General features: G+C 44.3%; 2 protein-coding genes across 4 annotated transcripts in view; both read left to right on the forward strand.

Moving 5' to 3' along the window:
- The window catches only part of PLA2G4E (phospholipase A2 group IVE), a 44,660-nt gene extending 41,881 nt beyond the window's left edge, over window positions 1-2,779 (forward strand). For all 3 annotated transcript variants that reach the window (XM_049706669.1, XM_049706670.1, XM_049706671.1), the window contains one exon: window positions 100-2,779. The gene's annotated coding sequence lies outside the window, so the exon portion shown is untranslated. The remainder of the gene's footprint in view (window positions 1-99) is intronic.
- A 10,453-nt stretch (window positions 2,780-13,232) lies between these two features.
- EHD4 (EH domain containing 4) overlaps window positions 13,233-20,880 on the forward strand; it is a 90,045-nt gene continuing 82,397 nt past the window's right edge. The window contains exon 1 of the mRNA XM_004273960.3: window positions 13,233-13,608. Coding sequence (XP_004274008.1) covers window positions 13,373-13,608 — 236 coding nt within the window. The 5' untranslated portion in view covers window positions 13,233-13,372. The remainder of the gene's footprint in view (window positions 13,609-20,880) is intronic.

A 20,880-nucleotide genomic window follows, 5' to 3' on the forward strand; every position in this document is an offset into this window, starting at 1 on the left:
TTGTGGGTGTGCAGGGGTGGGCCTCAGGGAGAGGGGCAGAAACAAACCATTACAACCTCACGTGATAAGGGGCTACAGCGAGTCCTTCTGCTCCTCCAGGTGTGGAGCGAAGCCCCGAGGAGCTGGAGCAGGGCCAGGTTGACATCTATGGTCCCAAATCTCCCTACGCCACCAAGGAGCTGACGTACACAGAGGCCGCCTTCGACAAGCTGGTGAAGCTCTCCGAATATAACATCCTGAATAACAAGGACAAGCTCCTTCAGGCCTTGCGACTAGCAGTAGAGAAGAAGAAACGCCTGAAGAGCCAGTGTCCCCCTAAAGTCCCAGGTCACCCGTAAAGAGTCCCCCCTAAAGTCCCAGGACAGTCCTGTGTCTGCTTCTAGCATCAGAGGTGCAGAACCCAGGGCTGACCGGCCCTCAGAGCCACCTCCGCTGCCTAGCAAGGGCTGCAGGCAGGCTGGCCTGGGCTTTCTATCAAAAAAATTAAAATTAAAAAAAAAAAGGTTGAAGGAGAAAGAGAAAGAGACAAAGGAAAATAACAAGGGGATGTAATGGGGCTTTATACCCACTGGAATTTTTTTTTAAACATCTTTATTGGAGTATAATTGCTTTACACTGTTGTGTTAGTTGCTGCTGTATAAAAAAGTGAATCAGCTATATGTATACATATATCCCCATATCTCCTCCCTCTTGCACCTCCCTCCCTCCCTCCCACCCTCCCTATCCCACCCCTCTAGGTGGTCACAAAGCACCAAGCTGATCTCCCTGTACTATGCAGCTGCTTCCCACTAGCTATCTGTTTTACATTTGGTAGTGTATATATGTCCATGCCACTTTCTCACTTCGTCCCAGCTTCCCCTTCCCCCTCCCCGTGTCCTCAAGTCCATTCTCTATGTCTGCGTCTTTATTGCCGTCCTGCCCATAGGTTCTTTGTAACCATTTTGTTTTTTTTTTTTTTTAGATTCCATATATATGTGTTAGCATACGGTGTTTTTCTCTTTCTCACTTCAAATGCTTTTTTAAATTTAATGCAATTGTATTCTTGTGATTTTTATAGGCAACTGTATTTTGTGATTTTTATTTTTATGAATCAGCTTATTACTAGGAAGCATAATGCTTGAAGATCTAGATGGAGCACTAGAGACATCCTGGTCTCTTCAACAACAAACACAAACAGATGATGGGGTTTCAGCAGCCCCTCTTCAACCACTTAAAGGCCGAGGACAAGTGATCCCTTTGATCCCCACTGGGCAGCCTCGACTAAGCATCCAGCTCCGGCGAAATGCCAGGCAAAGCCCAAGTCTGCAGCTCCAGTTCACCAAACAAGGATCTGGATGCAGCTCTGGGACGTCTGGGCAGGTACATGAGGCATCAGGTGAGTGATGCTGCCTGGTGCCACCACTCCACAGGGCCACCACTCGCTGACCAACCTGCTCCAGAGGCACTTCTCCAACCCTAACCCTCCTCTCTGGTTTCCAGATGGTATTACGTATTTCTAAGCGGCATTTCTCTGATTTATTATGTAAACACCATGGCCAGAACATCCCAACTCTTGAAGAGTCACCCTGAGATAACAAAACTGGAAAGGATCAACCCAGAAAGGACTAGGTTAACCCTGAGGGAAATGCTCATCTTTGGAGATGGTTTCCAGATGAATCTCTGGGAAAGCCCTGGGACACAGAAGCTCAAAGTATCCACATCTCCCATCAGGCTGGGAACTTAACTAAAGAAATGTGTAGGACTTCCCTGGTGGCGCAGTGGTTAAGAATCCGCCTGCCAATGCAGTGGACACAGGTTCGAGCCCTGGTCTGGGAAGATCCCACATGCGCGGAGCAACTAAGCCCATGCGCCACAACTGCTGAGCCCACGTGCCATAACTACTGAAGCCCAGGTGCCTAGAGCCCCTGCTCCACAACAAGAGAAACCACCGCAATGAGAAGCACACGCACCACAACGAAGAGTAGCCCCCCCGCTCTCCACAGCTAGACAAAGCCCTTGCACAGCAGTGAAGACCCAATGCAGCCAAAAATAAATAAATAAATTTATTTTTTTAAAAAAAGAGAGAAATGTGTAACCTGAGCCATTGAGATGCCTGTGCTGATGGAAGGCGTGACCAGAAAGGCATGTGGTCTACATGAAGCCCAGCAAACCTGGAAGACGTGGCCCTCTCTCTGGGTCACCATGTTCCCTAAGCAGTGCTTTGGATATTAGGAGATGTGTGGTGACAGGTGTCAAAAGTTTACCAAAATTGTCCTCTGATTTACATCCTTGCTACCCAAAGTGTGGTGGGGAACTGGTTAGAAATGCAGAATCTCAGGCCGCACCCCAGCCATACTGAATTCAGAATCTGCATTTTAAGGAGATTTTCACCTCCTCTCCACTGCCTTCAGGTGATGCTTATGCATATTAAAGTCTGAGAGGAGAGGGTTTATGCCATGCTCACTCATAAGCTGGAAAGCATGAATCCATCACTTCCCCTGAGCCACTGATAAACTGTGCTCCTGGACCTGCAAAGCTGGTCCCCACCCAGAGAATGCTGACTTGGGACCCCACCCTGCTCCAGCACCAGAGCAGCCAGCTGCCTCCACTTGGCCATCTTTTCTTTCCATCTGCAAGAAACAGGTTCTCCTAAAATGATCAGAGTGAGCCACTGGGTAAGACCTGGGTGTTTATTGTCAGGTGAAGGCAGCCCTGCCTTGGATTCATCAAAGTATGTAAAACGAGGTTTATAAAATCATTGTATTTTTTGAGCACAGAATAAACTGGCCATGTGGGCAAATGCTGTTGACTGATCAGCTTTCATCATCTGGTGCTGCAAACCCTGCATAACTCCTGCCCTCATCCCTGCCTGGGCTTCCCACACGCACTGCCAGAGGTGTGAGAAGGCTGTTTTCGTCCCAGCCCTCCTCTCCTCCCGCAGGGGTTCCCCCTTTCTTGTGTGGTGGGGTGCCCCTCTGTTTTTGTGAAGCTGCGGCAGCGACTAGTGGAGCACCAGCCCTTGCTGACTTATGCTGTTTGAAGCTCAGATGGTTTTCACGAAGCACTGATTGATGGAGAGGAAAGAAGGGCGGCCAGCATCAGCCTAGCACCTACCTGATATACAGCAGTCTGTGAACAGCCTCTGCTTTCCAGGAACTTAGATTTGGGTTGGGGGGTAAAACATGAAAAGATTTGTATACAGACTCGAGAAGTTAAATAGTGACTTAGCTTCTAAAACAGTGCTGGCAGTGTCACAGAGCAGGGGATGAGTAAGGGCCACACAAGGGATAAGGACAAAGTGTCATCAGCTCCAAGAAGGGCAAGAGCATAGGGTCCTGGGGAGGACAGGGAGGCTCCCACCTCAGGTTCCCTGCTCTCCGCCTATAACATGATTTAATAGAAAAATTAAATAAAAGTCCTTTCTCCCCCAATGTCCCTCCCTCCCTGTCTCCCCTTTCCTTCCTGAGAGCAGGCAGCACACCACACTGCCACACAGCCCAGTCACCCTGCCCCACAGTGGATGTTTTCTGCCCTTATGTCTCCATGAAAACACTTCTCCCCGAGGTCACCAATGCCCTCCTAATTGCCAATACACTGAGCCAAATGGCACCAGCCCTTTACAGGCCTTATCTTACTTGATTGTTCACCGCCTTTGGCCCTGCAGACCACTCCCTCCTTCCTGAAACCCTCCCTTCCCATGACTTCCTTGCCAACAGCAAGCAGTTCAATTCAGTTCCGCTTGCAAATATTTACTGCCTTCCCACTACGTGCCAGTCACTGCTCTAGGCACTGGGACAACAAAAAAAAGGATGAACAATTGACCCCACACTTCAGGGAGCTTCCTTCTGGTCCCATGCAGGAGACCTCCATGGAAACAGAGGCTTGCAATACAAAGAGGAAGTTCCATATTAGCTGTGTACACAGGGGCACACGTTAGGGGCTGCCAACCCAGCCCTAGAGGGAAGGGGCCACATGTGCTTGGACAATTTCAAGCCTCTTCCCTGGCTTCACCTCCCCTCTCTCCTTTAACTGCTAGTACTCCTTGAGGCTCTTTGCTTAGCTCTCCCCCTTCTCACTCTATACTCTCCTTAAGCAATCTCATCTACACCCAGGTCTTCTACTACTGCTTCTATTTTGAAAACTTGCAACCCTTTAGTTCTAGCCAAGGTAATGTCCTAAGTTCTTGATTCATGTATTCAAATTCTATATCAGTTAACATTGCTTTTGCTACATAATCAAAAAGGATCTAAAGAGGCTTAAACAAAACAGAAGAAGTTTATTTTTCTATTTCTTATCGGAGACCCAGGCTCCTTTCAGCTCTTGCTTCTGCCATCCTCAAGATTTCCTTCTGGTCCAATATGGCTGTTGGAGCTCCACCCATCATGCCCACATTCCAGGCAGCAGGAAGGATAAAGGGGTCTCAGCATATTTCATGTAGCATAATGTTTTCGAGGTTCATTGAGATTGTGACCTAAGACAGAATTTCCTTCCTTTTTACGGCTGAGTAATATTTCATTGTATGTATACACACATATTTTGTTTATCCATTCATCCATCAATCGACACTTAGGTTGCTTCAACCTCTTGACTATTGTGAGTGGAGCTGCTATGAACATGAGTATGCAAATATGTCTTAGAGACCCTATCTTTAATTCTTTTGGATATATACCCCAAAATGGGATTGCTGGATAATATGGTACTTCTGTCTTTAATTGTCTGAGGAACTGCCATACTGTTTGCCATAGCAGTTACATGGATTCACTTCTGTAATCTGCTTTTTTCCACTTAAAAATATATTCTGAGCATTTTCTCAGGTCATTAATACTCATCTTATATAACAATTTTCAGAGACTGCATAGGAATCCATCATCTGCTTAACTAGTCCTTCATGGGGGGACAACTAGTCACAGCTTTTCACTATTATAAATGATATGCTGATAGGCATTCCTTTGATAAATCTTTACATTCATTATTCCCTCAGGATAAAATTCCTGAGAAGTGTGAGCATTTCTAACAACTAGTAAAGGTACAATTGACATACAATAAACTGCACATATTTAAACTACACAATTTATTGAGTTTCAACAGATATATCCAACTGTCAACCATAACCACAATCAAGGTAATGAGTAAATCCTTCAGGCCAACAAAGGTCTTCTTCTTCTAATGCCCTTTGTAATCCTTCCCTCTGCTCCCCCCGTGCTGGGTCATGTGGTAGGTGTATGCTTCACTTTTTAAGACACTGCCAAACTGTTTTCCAAAGTGGTTGTACCATTTTACATTCCACTGGCAAATGAATGAGGGTTCCAGTTGTTCCACATCCTCACCAACAACTGGTATAATCAGACTTAATTTCAGGCATTCTAATAGGTATATAACAGTATCTTGGTGTGTTTTTTTCTTCCCCCTGCGCCACCTAGCTTGCGGAATCTTAGTTCCCTGACCAGGGGTTGAACCCAGGCCACAGCAGTGAAAGCGCTGAGTCCTAACCACTGGACCACCAGGGAACTCCCTGTCTTCTTGATATTGAGATTTAAGAGGTCTTTATATATTCTGGATACAAGTCCTTTATCAGATATGTAATTTGCAAATGTATTCTCCTAGTCTGTGATTTGTCTTTTCATTCTCTTTACAGTATCTTTCAAAGGCCAGGAGTTCTTAATTTTGATCAAGTCCAATTTATCAATTTTTTTCTTTTATGGATCATGCTTTTAGTATCATCTAAGAAATCTTTCCCTACATAAGGTCACAAAGGTTTTCTGCTATGTTTTTGTCTAGAAGTTTTATAACTTTAAGTCTTACATTTATGTTTATAATCATTTTGAGATAATTTTTACATATAGTGCAAGGTAGAGATCAAAGTTCATTTTTTCACATATGGATGTCCAACTGTTCTAGCATTACTGGTTGAAAAGAATTTCCTTTATCCATTGAATTGCCTTTGCACTTTGTCAAAAATCAATTGACCATGTATGTGTGGGTCTATTTCTAGACTCTATTTTGTTCTTTTGATATATTAGTCTATCTCTATACCAATACCATGCTGTCTTGATTTCTGTAGCTTTACAATGAGTTTTGAAATTAGGTAGTATGTTTTCCAACTTTGTTATTTTTCAAAGTTGTTTCAGTTATTTTAGGTCCTCTGCATTTACATGTGAATTTAGAATCAGCGTGTCGATTAACAAAAATAAAAGCCTGCCGGGATTGCACTAAATCTATATATTTAATATTATATATATTATATATATTGACATCTTTTTTTTTTTTTTCACTGACACAATAGAAATGTTTATTGTTTTAGTGGTTCAAATAGGAATTCATTTTTGCAGGAAATAGATTTTTTTATTGAAGTATAGTTGATTTACAATATTGTGTTAGCTTCAGGTGTATAACATAGTGATTCAGTATTTTTGCAGCCTACATTCCATTTAGGTTATTGAACGATAATTGACATAACTCCCTATGCAAACTCACCACCAGTCTAAACAGGCAAAACTTTATTCTGTTCTTAAAGATCATGGAGAAATATTTGTACAAAATGTCTCCTCTAATTGTTTTAAGGTTGACCATTGTGTTAGTTTTCTAACTTCATATTACTTAATATTTCTAGGACTCAAACCAAAATGAATTTATTATTTGTATAAAAAATTACCACAAACTTTCAAAACCACAAATTTATCATCTTATAGTTCTAGAAAGCAGAAGTCCAAAAGGGGTCTCACTGGGCCCCATTCAAGGTGTTGGCAGTGCTGCATTCCTTCCTGGAGGCTCCGGGGAAGAATCCTTGCATTTCCCACCTTCTAGAGGCTGCCCCACATTCGTTAGCTCACGGCCCCTTTCTTCATCTTCAAAGCCAGCAACAGCCAGCGAGCTCTTCTCAAATTGCATCTTTCCAACCTTCTATGTCCCTTGAATGTAAGGACCCTGGTGATTACACTGGGCCCACCTGGATAATCCAGGATAATGTCCCCCTTTGAAGATCAACAGATTAGCAAACTTACTTCTATCTGTAGTTTAATTCTCTGTTGCCAAGTAACATAACATCTTCATAGGTTCCTAGGATTAGGACATGGAATTGGAGGCAGGGGAGGAGGGAGGCATTAATCTTCCTACCACAGCCGTCTTTTCTACAACAAAGAAAGTTCTTATTTGTAGGCAATTTTCATCCTTCTCTTGGCAATTTAAAACTTCTTGTTCCATTTTTTTTCCCTTTCAGTCTGTATGTGTCTCTAGGTCTGAAGTGGGTCTCTTGTAGACAGCAAATATATGGGTCTTGTTTTTGTATCCATTCAGCCAATCTGTGTCTTTTGGTGGGATCATTTAGTCCATTTACATTTAAGGTAATTATCGATATGTGTGTTCCCATTCCCATTTTCTTAATTGTTTGGGGTTTGTTATTGTAGGTCTTTTCCTTCTTTTGTGTTTCTTGCCTAGAGAAGTTCCTTTAGCAGTTGTTGTAGAGCTGGTTTGGTGGTGCTGAACTCTCTCAGCTTTTGCTTGTCTGTAAAGGTTTTAATTTCTCCATCAAATCTGAATGAGATCCTTGCTGGGTAGAGTAATCTTGGTTGCAGGTTTTTCTCCTTCAACACTTTCAATATGTCCTGCCACTCCCTTCTGGCTTGCAGAGTTTCTGCTGAAAGATCAGCTGTTAACCTTATGGGGATTCCCTTGTGTGTTATTTGTTGTTTTTCCCTTGCTGCTTTTAATATGCTTTCTTTGTATTTAATTTTTGACAGTTTGATTAATATGTGTCTTGGCGTATTTCTCCTTGGATTTATCCTGTATGGGACTCTCTGTGCTTCCTGGACTTGATTAACTATTTCCTTTCCCATATTAGGGAAGTTTTCAACTATAATCTCTTCAAATATTTTCTCAGTCCCTTTCTTTTTCTCTTCTTCTTCTGGAACCCCTATAATTCGAATGTTGGTGCGTTTAATGTTGTCCCAGAGGTCTCTGAGACTGTCCTCAGTTCTTTTCATTCTTTTTTCTTTATTCTGCTCTGCAGTAGTTATTTCCACTATTTTATCTTCCAGGTCACTTATCCGTTCTTCTGCCTCAGTTATTCTGCTATTGATCCCATCTAGAGTACTTTTAATTTCATTTATTGTGTTGTTCATCGTTGCTTGTTTCATCTTTAGTTCTTCTAGGTCCTTGTTAACTGATTCTTGCATTTTGTCCATTCTATTGTCCATTCTATCTCCAAGATTTCGGATCAACCTTACTATCATTATTCTGAATTCTTTTTCCGGTAGACTGCCTATTTCCTCTTCATTTGTTAGGTCTGGTGGGTTTTTATCTTGCTCCTTCATCTGCGGTGTGTTTTTCTGTCTTTTCATTTTGCTTATCTTACTGTGTTTGGGGTCTCCTTTTTTGCAGGCTGAAGGTTCGTAGTTCCTGTTGTTTTTTGTGTCTGTCCCCAGTGGCTAAGGTTGGTTCAGTGGGTTGTGTCGGCTTCCTGGTGGAGGGTACTAGTGCCTGTGTTCTGGTGGATGAGGCTGGATCTTGTCTTTCTGGTGGGCAGGTCCACGTCTGGTGGTGTGTTTTGGGGTGTCTGTAGACTTATTATGATTTTGGGCAGCCTCTCTGCTAATGGGTGGGGTTGTGTTCCTGTCTTGCTAGTTGTTTGGCATAGGATGTCCAGCACTGTAGCTTGCTGGTCGTTGAGTGAAGCTGGGTGCTGGCGTTGAGATGGAGATCTCTCGGAGATTTTTGCTGTTTGATACTATGTGCAGCTGGGAGGCCTCTTGTGGACCAGTGTCCTGAAGTTGGCTCTCCCACCTCAGAGGCACAGCACTGACTCCTGGCTGCAGCACCAAGAGCCTTTCATCCACAGGGCTCCTTAATTTGGGATGATTCGTTGACTATTCAGGTATTCCACAGATGCAGGGTATATCAAGTTGATTGTGGAGCTTTAATCCGCTGCTTCTGAGGCTGCTGGGAGAGATTTCCCTTTCTCTTCTTTGTTCTCACAGCTCCCAGGGGCTCAGCTTTGGATTTGGCCCCGCCTGTGCGTGTAGGTCCCCGGAGGGCGTCTGTTCTTTGCTCAGACAGGACGGGGTTAAAGGAGCCGCTGATTCGGAGGCTCTGGCTCACTCAGGCCGGGGGGTAGGGAGGGTCACGGAGTGTGGGGCGGGCCTGCAGCGGCAGAGGCCGGCGTGACGTTGCAGCCTGAGGCGCGCCGTGCGATCTCCCAGGCGAGTTGTCCCTGGATCCCGGGACCCTGGCAGTGGCGGGCTGCACAGGCTCCCCGGAAGGGCGTGTGGCTAGTGACCTGTGTTCGCACACAGGCCTCCTGGTGGAGGCAGCAGCGGCCTTAGCGACTCATGTCTGTCTCTGGGCTCCGCACTTTTAGCCGCGGCTCGCGCCCGTCCCTGGAGCTCTCTCAAGCAGCGTTCTTAATCCCCTCTCCTCGTGCACCAGGAAACAAAGAGGGACGTAAAAGTCTCTTGCCTCTTCGGCAGGTCCAGACTTTTCCCCGGACTCTCTCCCGGCTAGCCGCGGTGCACTAACGCCCTGCAGGCTGTGTTCACGCCGCCAACCTCAGTCCTCTCCCGGCGCTCCGACAAAAGCCGGAGCCTCAGCTCCCAGTCCCGCCCGCCCCGGCGGGCGAGCAGAAAAGCCTCTCGGCTGGTGAGGGCCGGTCGGCCCGATCCTCTGCGCTGGAATCTGTCCGCTTTGCCCTCCGCACCCCTGTTGCTGTGCTCTCCTCCGCGGCTCCCAAGCTCCCCCACTCCGCCTCCCGAAGTCTCCACCCGCGAAGGGGCTTCCTAGTGTGTGGACACTTTTCCTCCTTCACAGCTCTCTCCCGCTGGTGCAGGACCCGTCCCTATCCTTTTGTCTCTGTTTAGTTTTTTCTTTTGCCCTAACCAGGTACGTGGGGGGTTCCTTGCCTTTTGGGAGGTCTGAGGTCTTCTGCCAGCGTTCAGTAGGTGCTCCGTAGGAGTTGTTCCACACGTAGATGTATTTCTGGTGTATCTGTGGGGAGGAAGGTGATCTCCGCGTCTTACTCTTCCGCCATCTTCCCGGAAGTCTCCTATTGACATCTTAACAATATTGAGTCTTGTGAGCCACAAGCATGGTATATATCTCCATTTATTTAGACCTTCTTTATTTCTCCCAGAAATGCTTTGTAGTTCTCAGTGTATAGACCTTGTACATTTTTTAAATTAGGTTTATCCCTAAGTATTTAATATTTTCAATGTTATTGCAAATGATATTGATTTTTTTTAACTTCATTGTCCAGTTATTCATTTCTAGTATATAAAAATACAGCAGGTTCTTGTCTTACACCCAGCAACCTTGCTAGGCTCACTTAGTTCTGCAAGCTTTTTGTAGATTCCATAGAATTTTCTACATAGATGATCATATTTTCTGCAAATCGAGTTTTACTTCTTCCTATCCAATCTAGATACCTTTTCTTTTACTTGCCTTATTGTAGTGACTAGAACCTCTAGTAGGATATTAAATAGAAGTGGTAAAATCAGACATCTTTACCCTGTTCCTGATTGTAGAGGGAAAGCTTTCAGTCATTTCACCTTAAGTATGATGTTGAGAAGCAGAAGTCTTGAATGTGCATTTTCAAGATTTTTGATAAGTATGGACTCCAGAGAAGTTCCAATTTACACCATCTCCGGCAATGTATGAAAAGGTACCTTTTCATACACCCTTGCCAACATTAGGCATCAGCTTAGAAAAATAAAAGTCTGCCATTCTTAATGTTATCTCTTCACTTTAAATTTGTTTCTTTGATTATTAATGGAGATCAGCATCATTTAATGTTTACTAGCCAGTTGTATTAGTTTTTTTAGTGGTCTATGTCCTTTGCTCATTTGTCTAATGCGGTGTTCAGTTTATTCATTTCTTTCTTAATAACTTCATAGTAGCTTTTTAAAGTTCTAATGTCCTTAATTAAATATGTATATCACATATGTCTGTAATATTTTACCCAATTTGTCTTTTGCCCTTTACTTTTGTTTATGGATTTGTTTGGTTTTTTATATATACTATTTTTAATAGATTTTTTTAGAGCAGTCTTAAATTCACAGCAAAATTGAGTATAAAGTACAGAGAGTTCCCATGTATCCCTTATCCTTGCAACACAGCCTTCCCACTATCAACATCCCACACTACCAACATCCTACACCAGAGTGTTACATATGTTACAATCAATGAACCTAACGTACACTGACACATGATTATCACCCTAAATCCACAGTTTACATTAGGGTTCCCTCTTGGTGTTATATATTCTATGGATTTGGACAAATGTATAATTATATGTATCCACAATTACATTATCACACAGAATAGTTTCACTGCCCTACAAACCTTCTGTGCCCTTCCTACTCATCCTTCCCTCCTCTCTAACCCCTGGCAACCACTGATCTTTTTACAGTCTCCATAGTTTTGCCTTTTCCAGAATGTCATACAGTTGCAATAATATAGTATGTAGACTTTTTAGACTGGCTTCTTTCATTTAGTAATATAGTTTTAAGTTTCCTCCACGTCTTTTCCTGGCTTGATAACTCATTTCTTTTTAGCTGAATAATATTTCATTGTCTAAACATACCACAGTTTACTTACCCATTCACCTCGTTAAGGACATCTTAGTTGCTTCCAAGTTTTGGCAATTATCAATAAAGCTGCTATAAACACTTGTGTGCAGTTCTCCTGTGGACATAAGTTTTCAACTCATTTGGGTAAATACCAAGGAGAGCAAATTCTGGATCACATGGCAAGAGTATGTTTATATGGGTTTGTTTGTATGTATTAAAAAAAAATTGAAGCCTTTACTTTTTTGTTGACAAATCTATCAACTCTTTTTTTCATAATTTCTATTTTTGATTTTGATTAGAAAAGCTTTTCCCTTCCAAATTTTACAAATCTTCAGTAGCTTCTGAAGTAGTAGTTCTTCTTCTAGTAGGTCTATGGTTTCATTTTATTGTTACACTTCAATCTTTATTTTGACATGAGGCAGATATCTAACTACATTTTCCCTTGGCTTTCTTTTCACTTCCTTAGTCACACATAGCTCCATCTAAATACTTTATCCACACAACTCCAAAGGAATTCCCAATTTACAAACAAGAAAACTGAGGCAGAGAGACAACTCATTGCATTTAAGATCACATAGCCATTAATTTATATAGTCAGAATTCAAACCCAGGTCTTTTGATGCCAAATCCTGTTCTCTCCACCACATGGATCTGCTTGATCCATGAACAAGCAGATCCATCTCCTGGGGGCTTGTTAGAAATGCAGTCTTGGGTCCCATCCCATACCCACTGAATCAGACTGCATTGCTATCAAATGTGAGAAGTCTGTTGTGATCCTATTACCTCACATTTAGGATACATCAGAATCACCTGGGGGTAGTTGTTGAGCTCCAACCCTCTTCAGTATTTTAATTCAGTAGGTCTGGGGTGATGACCAGAAATCTGCATTTTTAACAAGTATCCCAGGTTATTCTTATGCAGGTGCCCCCCTCCACCACATTTGAGAAATGCTCTGAAACAACTGAGACATTTTAAAACTGTAACCTAGGACACCAAAAGTGATGGCTGATTATTTCTCCCAATCTCAATTTAGATGTATCCTTTTCACCTGAAAAAGAGACAGCTAGGCGGTAACAGTCTTTTTATGTTACTATGTGGCAATGAGGTTGTAATAATGAGGATAACTAAATCTTCAAATTTACAGAAAATCAGATAAAGAAAACTAAGGGCAAAAGGTCTTCAATCGACCCAGAATTTAGTGGAGGCAGTGTGGAGAAACATATACCCAAGTAAATTGAAGTCTACTTCCCCTACTTCAAATATTGTCAATTGTGTCCGTGAGTCAGGGTCTCTTCACCAATAAAATGTGTGTAATAACCTGCCAGTAGGTAGAAAGAACCTGCCTGTCAACTTTCTGAACATTTGTCCCCAGCATCGACGTCCATAGGGCTGGAATGAGTAAACGTTCCCGGAGACTAAGGAGCCTCCGGAGGCTCTTTTATTACCAGTTCAGATTTGCCCGGAAGCCGACGCCACCTGGCCAGAGTGCGCTGGTGGTTTCGAGAAACACCCTCTTCCCCTCCCAGTCCTCCAGAGGGCTCCGTCATCAATAATTCATTAAGAACCTCCTCCCCATTGGTTGGGCCCTCCACCCGCGCTGGTAGCAGCCCAATGAGGAAGGACTTGAGAGAGCCCTTCTGAATAGTGAACGAGCTCCCGTGACGTAGATACTGGGGATTGGCTGAGACGGCGCGAGGCGGGGCCAGCTCGGGCGGTGGCTAGGGCGGCCTGGGCAGCTCAGTGCGAGCTGGGGAGGGTCGAGTCCGGAGTGGGGACAGTTTGCTGGACCTGCACTGAGAGGGCGAGCGCGGGGTGCGGACGGGCGGACCGGCGGCAGGATGTTTAGCTGGTTGGGGCGGCAGGCGGGCGGGCGCGAACGAGCGGGCGGCGCGGACGCGGTGCAGACGGTGACGGGCGGCCTGCGCTCGCTCTACCTGCGCAAGGTGCTGCCGCTGGAGGAGGCGTACCGCTTCCACGAGTTCCACTCGCCCGCGCTGGAGGACGCCGACTTTGAGAACAAGCCCATGATCCTGCTGGTGGGCCAGTACAGCACGGGCAAGACCACGTTCATCAGGTAACCCTCCCCGCCCGCTCTTCACCCCTGCCTGCGAACCTGTCCCTACCACCTAGGTGGAGGCGGTCCTCCCCACGTGTGTGCTCGTTGTCACCAGCCTCCCGCCTCCCTCGGGCTTCCTGCAGCGCACACTTCCCCTTGGAGGAACCCCGTCTCCGCTGCTTCCTCCTTCAGTATCGGCGTGACCTCAGGTTCCCCGTCCGAGCGCGGTGCCCGGGTGTCCGAAGCCCCAACCGGGGCGCGGCCGACAAAGTAGGGGCTGGCTCTCCCTACGCAGCCAGGAGGGTCCTCGAAACCGCCCCCCGCCCCTGTCTGCGTACTCCGAGCCCTCCTTCTTTGCTTTTGGAAAGGCACTTCTCTGGCTGGCATTATCTTGTCACCCTAGCCTGGGAACCCGGGGAAGGGAGGGAAAGCGAGGTTATAATAAGCACCTTCTTGATGAGCTAGTGAGGGCTACGGCTGGAAATGGGGACGGAGGTGTGTGGTAACAGAATGTGTTATTGAGTCAAAGTTGGAAAGTTAAGCCCCTAGCACAGTGCCCCGCGAATAACTATTTGTTGGATGAATGAAAGAAAGGAAGAAAGAAAGAATGAATGGCAACAGTAGAGGGTATTGCCCACTCCCCCTTCCCTTGCGGTCCTTGCACGCCGCCTCCACCACAGAGTTCGGGAGACAGGGTAGAGAGGCCGCCTTCATTCAGCTCTTGCACAGCCTCCCTTTACCGTGCGTTAGGAAGTTAGCTGTGTGTAGCCGCCGCACCAGCGGATGCCCAGTGGAACTAAGGGGGAGTGTCATATTACTATTCGTTAGTTTCCATTTCTTAGGTGGGTCAGTCCCTCCTCCCTCACCCTTGACAGCTGAAAATATTGTCATGCTCGCTGTGTCTCCAAAAGCAAACAGTTACTGTGCATGCCTTGACATTCAAATCGTATAGCTCCTTCCTAGTGATTTTTGATGGGAAATCATTTACATTGTAACAGATAGCTTTTTGAAGAGGCTATTTTACTTTTAAAGCAGCTGGCATATTAAGACTCACTTCCTTTGGTTAGGAGACTTGTTTTCCTGGGTTAAACTGTGTCAGTTGAAACAAAGTAATCATTTAAGGTTTTGATCCAGGGTTTTGGAAATTGTAACAGTCTCTTCATCATTGATGTTCAACAGGTGTTCAGAAAACTGCATTGGTATTTGGATACATGCCATTTCTATTAAGTAGTGACCTCTTTTTCTCCCTTCCAGTGACCTAAATAGTTCCCACAAATAGAGTAGTTGTCACTACAGAAAATATAGGCCTGCAGATACACTATGAATGAATTCAGTAAAACAAATACACTATATTGAAATATAGTTCTAGGCAGTAAATTGAATGTGAAGGAAGATGGAAGAAAATAATTTTAAATTGCTCTATTTGGTGCTTATTAGTAAGCTGAAAACAATATTAAATATGTCACCTAAGACACTCAAAATGAACCGTAGAAATATTACAGTAACTGATACCTTGAAAGATGAGGCACAATACATTTAAGGTCTCAGTAATACTAACCAGTTTTTAAGTATGTGGGACAATGAAGTATTATGACCAAGTGGTACAAGAGTGGTAGGTGGACTTTTTTTTTTGAAATATACAAATAAAGGATAAGAAGGTAAGCATTGTTATAATAGTCTCAGACATTAGCGGTGGCATGTTCACAGCACCCTGAGTAGTTCCTCCCATCTGTCCTTGCCATGAGAGCTTTATTGTGTGATTAGGGAGCCATGGTTGATACTATGTCAACCCGGATGTGATGAGGCACTCTCTCTGCTCCCACAGCCTGGATAGTAAGCAAGCCAAAGGCAGGAGAACAAACCCACAGGAACATGAATCGATCTTTTTTTCAGTTTACTGTTTTTCTGTTTCATCATTTGGGGGGAGCTTTGTGGAATAGCTAAACATAGTTTAAAGATGGATTTTGAGGTCTGGCAACTCCATCCAAATGAACTACTTCTCAGGAGGCACTGGAGCCCCATGTGCAACACCAGGGTGAGGGAGGAGTCACCTTATCAGGAAGTCACTTGCTCTTGAGACCTTCCCTAACGGCAAAGTGACTTTATTGTTAGGCAGCAGGCACAAAAGTGGACCTGTGAGGTAGACAGGGTAGAAGAAAATCAGGGTAGACAGGAAGGTTGGTGAGCACCGGAGATGGGAGTTTGGTTTCAGAGTGGAGCTAGGAGGAAAAGATGTAGCTTCTGGGAGGAAAGCCCCAAACAAAAGGGCAGCTGCCCTCTAGAGTCCTGCACTGGAACTGGGGGCCAGAGGTGTTGGCCCAGGGTGCTTATAGTCCTGGAACATGCCTGCATCCGTGGCTGTCTTTTCTCAGTGCCTGGGTGGTTTGCTTCTAGCCAGTGAGCACTGGAAGCTCATACTTGACTATGGGGTGCACCTATCTGCATAGTCAGAGATTCTTATCTACCTGGCTTCCTGCATATCCCAAGAGGTCACTGGTAACACAGAACCTTCACTGATATGGAGGGAAACTTCTCTCCTTGTAAAGCCACTCAGCAAGACCTTTGATGTACATTCCACACCCTTGATGAAACCTTACTCTTGCTTCCTTTTGTCCCATAACTGGGATGAACTAAGAGCCCCACTGAAACATGGTGAGCCAGGACATTCACCAAGAGTGAAGAAATTAAGTGTGTGCTGTGTTCTAATGAAGAGGTCTCCTAAATGGGGTGGATGGAGAACCTGAGTGTCAAGAAGTTGTGCTCATTCCTGCATGGAAGATCACCATGAAGGACTCAAGTGTGAGGAGGAGGATGGATAGAAGGAGAGTCTTGGTGGACTCTCCTCACATGGGTCACAAAGCTGGCCCAGAACTTCAGGAGATGTTTGTCAAAGTCTTTTGGAGGTAGAAACAAACAGCCTATTGTCTCGTTGACAGTTTTATTTCTCAGAAGACAGAGGATGCAATGGGAGGAACTGTTGGTGCTCTGCCTCTGACCAGCAGGAAAGAACTGACCAGAGAAGGAGAAGAGATGGGCACGGGGGAAGTGGCCATGTCATGGTAGACTCTTTAACAGCCAAGGAAGGCTGGATATTGGGTTCAGCCAGGCTTATGTCCAAAACCTGAGGAAAACAGATTTCAGAGATTCCCCCAGAAAAGTCCCTGGGCCCAGGTGCTATGAAGGAAGACATTTCCCCTGAGAGGATGTGAGGTTCACCAGAAATCCATTCAAACCACACAACTGCAACTTCTGGTTTTGTTGTTTTTTTTTTTGCGGTACGCAGGCCTCTCACTGTTGTGGCCTCTCCCGTTGCGGAGCACAGGCTCCGGACACGCAGGCTCAGCGGCCATGGCTCACAGGCACAGCCGCTCCGCGGTATGTGGGATCCTCCCGGACCGGGGCACGAACCCGTGTCCCCTGCATCTGCAGGTGGACTCTCAACCACTGTGCCACCAGGGAAGCCCACAACTTCTGATTTTTAAGAGCTCCACTTTCTCTCTTCCTCCTACACCCTGTCCTGTTCTCTCAAAAAATTTATTCTAATAAGGAAAAAAAAAAAGGAAGTCACTCAGGAAGCTATATAGGCTTTTAAAGGGTAGAGACCAAGGAAATTAGGCAAGAAAAAGAAACAGAAGGCATGTAGATTGGAAAGGAAGAAGTAAAACCATCTCTATTCACAGAGGACATGATCCTGTATGTAGAAAAATCCTAAAGATTTAGGAAAAGCCTTAAAAAACTCTTAAAACTAACAAGTTCAGCAAGATGTCAGGATATAAGATTAATATACAGAATCAATTATATTTCTATACACTAGCAATGAACAATCTGAAAATGAAATTAAGAAAATTCCATTTATAATAGCACCTTAAAAAATAAAGTACTTAGGAATAAATTTAACAAAAGTAATGTAAAACTTATGCACTGAAAACTATAAAACTTTGTTGAAAGAAATTAAAGAAAGCCTTAAAAAAAAAAAAGAAAGACATTCCATGTTCATGGATTGGAAAACTTAATATTTTTAGAATGGCAGAAGTACTCAAAGTGACCTGCAGATTCAGGGCAATCCCTAGCAAAATCCCAGTTGCCTTCTTTACAGAAATTGACAAGCTGATCCTAAAATTCACATGGAAGTGTAAGGGATCCAGAATAGCCAAAACAATCTTGAAAAAAAAATTGCATTTCTCATACTTCTGATTTCAAAACTTACCACAAAGCTACAGTAAACAAGACAGTGTGATACTAGCTAAAGATAAACATATAGATCAACTGAATAGAATTGAGAGTCCAGAAATAAACCCATACATCTATGATAAATTTGTTTTTACAAGGGTTCCAAGACAATTCAATGGGGGAAAATATTCTTTTTAACAAATGATGGTGGGACAACTGGATATCCACACTGCAAAAAAGAATAGGAAGTGACTTCTAATGGGTACAGCGTTTCTTTTTGGGTGATAAAAATGTTTTGAAATTAGATAGTGGTATTAGTTTCACAACTCTGTGAGTATACTAAAAACCACAGAATTGTGCCTTTTAAAAGTGTGAATTTTATGGTATATGAATTATATCTCGATAAAAAATATAAAACAATTCAGTCTTTCAGTATTAAGCATCCTGTGATTTATTTACTTTCTATAAATTCTGCAGTTAGTGCTAGTCAGGTAATTTCTGCATTTGTGTACAATAATTTAAAATAAAAATGGATGCCAGAAAGAAAACGAATGAAAAAAAAAGTGGGAATAAGCTGAAAGAACACAAGGACAGAAGGAACTAAGGAGTAGACCCGAGAAAAAAGGAGTACAAATAGCCATTGCACCATCCCTACGCTTGTTCCCTTGTATGGTCTTGTCAGTGTATAAAGGTACATTCTTCATAACACTCAAGTTAGTAAAATCAAGGTATGATGGTTTCCTATAAAATGCTTGAAAAAGTAATTATGCTTTAAAACTTTATTAAATATAGCATTAATAGGGGAAAAGGGAGCAGGGGTTCTACACACAAGGGTGAAAACAAGGTTTATGGACAGTACAAAGCACTAAGAAGCTGGAGTGAGTGGGCTGAGAGGGCAAAAATGCCTCAGACAATAAAAAAGCCTTTTTAGGTATGATTAGAACAAGAAAAAGAATCAGGAAGTGATAGGCTCACTGCTTGGAACTCTTGCTATAATGTTAACAGAAAGCAGAACTACTCAGCTATTATTTTGCTTCCTCCTTTTCTCTCAAAGAAAATGCTCCAGGGATGGTAAAGGGAGCCCAGCCATGTTTGAGAGGGACTCAAACCCAGACTGCGAGGAGCTCTCCAGGGCCTGGCACAGGCAAGACCGAGTAAATACCTGGATAGATAGATGGGAGGCCCTTATAGGACGAACTTGCAGTTGTGCTCTAAGAACTGTGTTTGGTGATTTGTAAGAAATTATGAAGAATATGCAAAGTATCAGAAAATTGGAAGCAGACAAACGTCCCAGTTTTCAAAAATGGGGGGAAATAGATTTTGTTTAAGGACAAAGCTCTGCTCCATTCCTTTGATAGGCTCTAGACTCAGTTATTAAAGAGAAGTGAAGGCACTCACTAGGAGGCAGTCTGGTTAGTGGTCCAGTGGTTAAGACTTCACCTTCCAATGCAGGGGGTGCGGGTTCGATCCCTGGTCAGGGAGCTAAGATCCCACATGCCTTGGGGCCAAAAAAACAAAACATAAAACAGAAGCAATATTGTAACAAATTCAGTAAAGACTTCAAAACTAAATGGTCCGCATCAAAAATAATCTTAAAAAGTTCCTTTAGGGAAACACTGTGGGTCCAATTGAGTGGTTCTCACCCCCAGTGAAGTGCTGGACCCCTGAAAATCATAGTAGTGTGTGTCAGGTACCATACCTTTTACAGATCTCGCCGAGATACTGAAATATTTAATTTTCACCAAACAATAGACTTTATTTACAATATACAGTATAAGATCATACCTACACAGCCTAGTGTTTCTTTACTCAAATACTATTGATTTCAGGGATGGGTCCAGCTATCACAGACTATGGAGAAGAATCAAACTGTGAGGGCTCTGGGTGACAAGAGCTGTGACACTAAAGCACAGTTTGGGATGGGAGCATAGGAGGGACCCTTCCTGCAGGTTTGGATGTTGGAAAAGGCCTCCCTGAGGATACAGCCTAAAAGCTGAACCCTACGGAATGAGCCAGAATTCGCTGCCCCAAGGAGACGGGGAAGGGAAAGTGAGAAAGTGTCAATGATGAGGCCCAGGTTTGGGTAACCGGGTAGGTGGTTGAGCTATCCGCTGAGATGGGGACACAAGAGGAGGAAGAGTAGGGGCATACTTACGAGTTTAGATTTAAGCCTGTGCGTACGTGGACACCCAGGTGTAGAGTCCGTGAGGGGTCAGACATATGGGTCTGGAATGGGAGGAAGAGGAGCTTGTGGAGACGCTGGGGGAAATGTCACCAGGTAGGTGGAGTAATGCCAGGGGAGGATGATGGTTCAGAGCCATCTTAGGGCTGTTTTGCTTGCAAGTGACAGAAATTCAACTAAAAAAATCTTAAGTAAAAAGGTATACCTTAGCCCATAGAATGTACATCACCAAGAGTGAACCCTGATGTAAACTGTGGACTCTTGGTGATAATGCTGTGTCAAGGTGGGTTCATCAGTTGTGATAAGCGCACCACTCTATTGGGGGATGTTGATGATGGGGGAGGCGATGCATATGTCTAGGCAGGGGGTGTGTGGGAAACCTCTGTATTGTCCACTCAATTTTGCTGTGAACGTAAAACCGCTCTAAAAAATAAAATCTGTTAAAAAAAAAAAGGTATACCTTTTCTCACAAAACTGTTTGAACCAGGCTGTGCTGGCTTCAGGCCTGGCCTAGGACCCCACGTGGTGCCATCAGGACTCGCTGTCTCAGCTCTGCTGCCTTCCTCACGCTGGCTTCCTTCTCAGGCAGTTCCTTGTGGGGTGGGCAGACCCTCTCTAATTCCAGACTCACATTCTGCCGGCTCAGCAACCCCAGTAGGAAAAAAGAGAACCCCTTTCCCCATAGTTTCACGGAAAGTCTCAGGTTTGAGTTTTATTGACTCAACTTTGGCCGTCTGCCCATCCTTGCACCAGTCTCGAGCCAGGGGAATGAAGTACCCGTGCCTGGAGTGGGGTGGTCAGCCCCCAAACCTCACGGACTAAGGGTGGGGAGAGGCAGCTTCTCAGGGCACGGCTATCAGATAGGGGAAATGGACGCTAGACAGGTGAAACAGAAGACGACCCCTACAAAAGCCAGGGAACGAGGGCTGGGTGGTCAG

This window comes from Orcinus orca, chromosome 2, assembly GCF_937001465.1.
Source record: "Orcinus orca chromosome 2, mOrcOrc1.1, whole genome shotgun sequence".
Lineage (NCBI taxonomy): Eukaryota > Metazoa > Chordata > Mammalia > Artiodactyla > Delphinidae > Orcinus > Orcinus orca.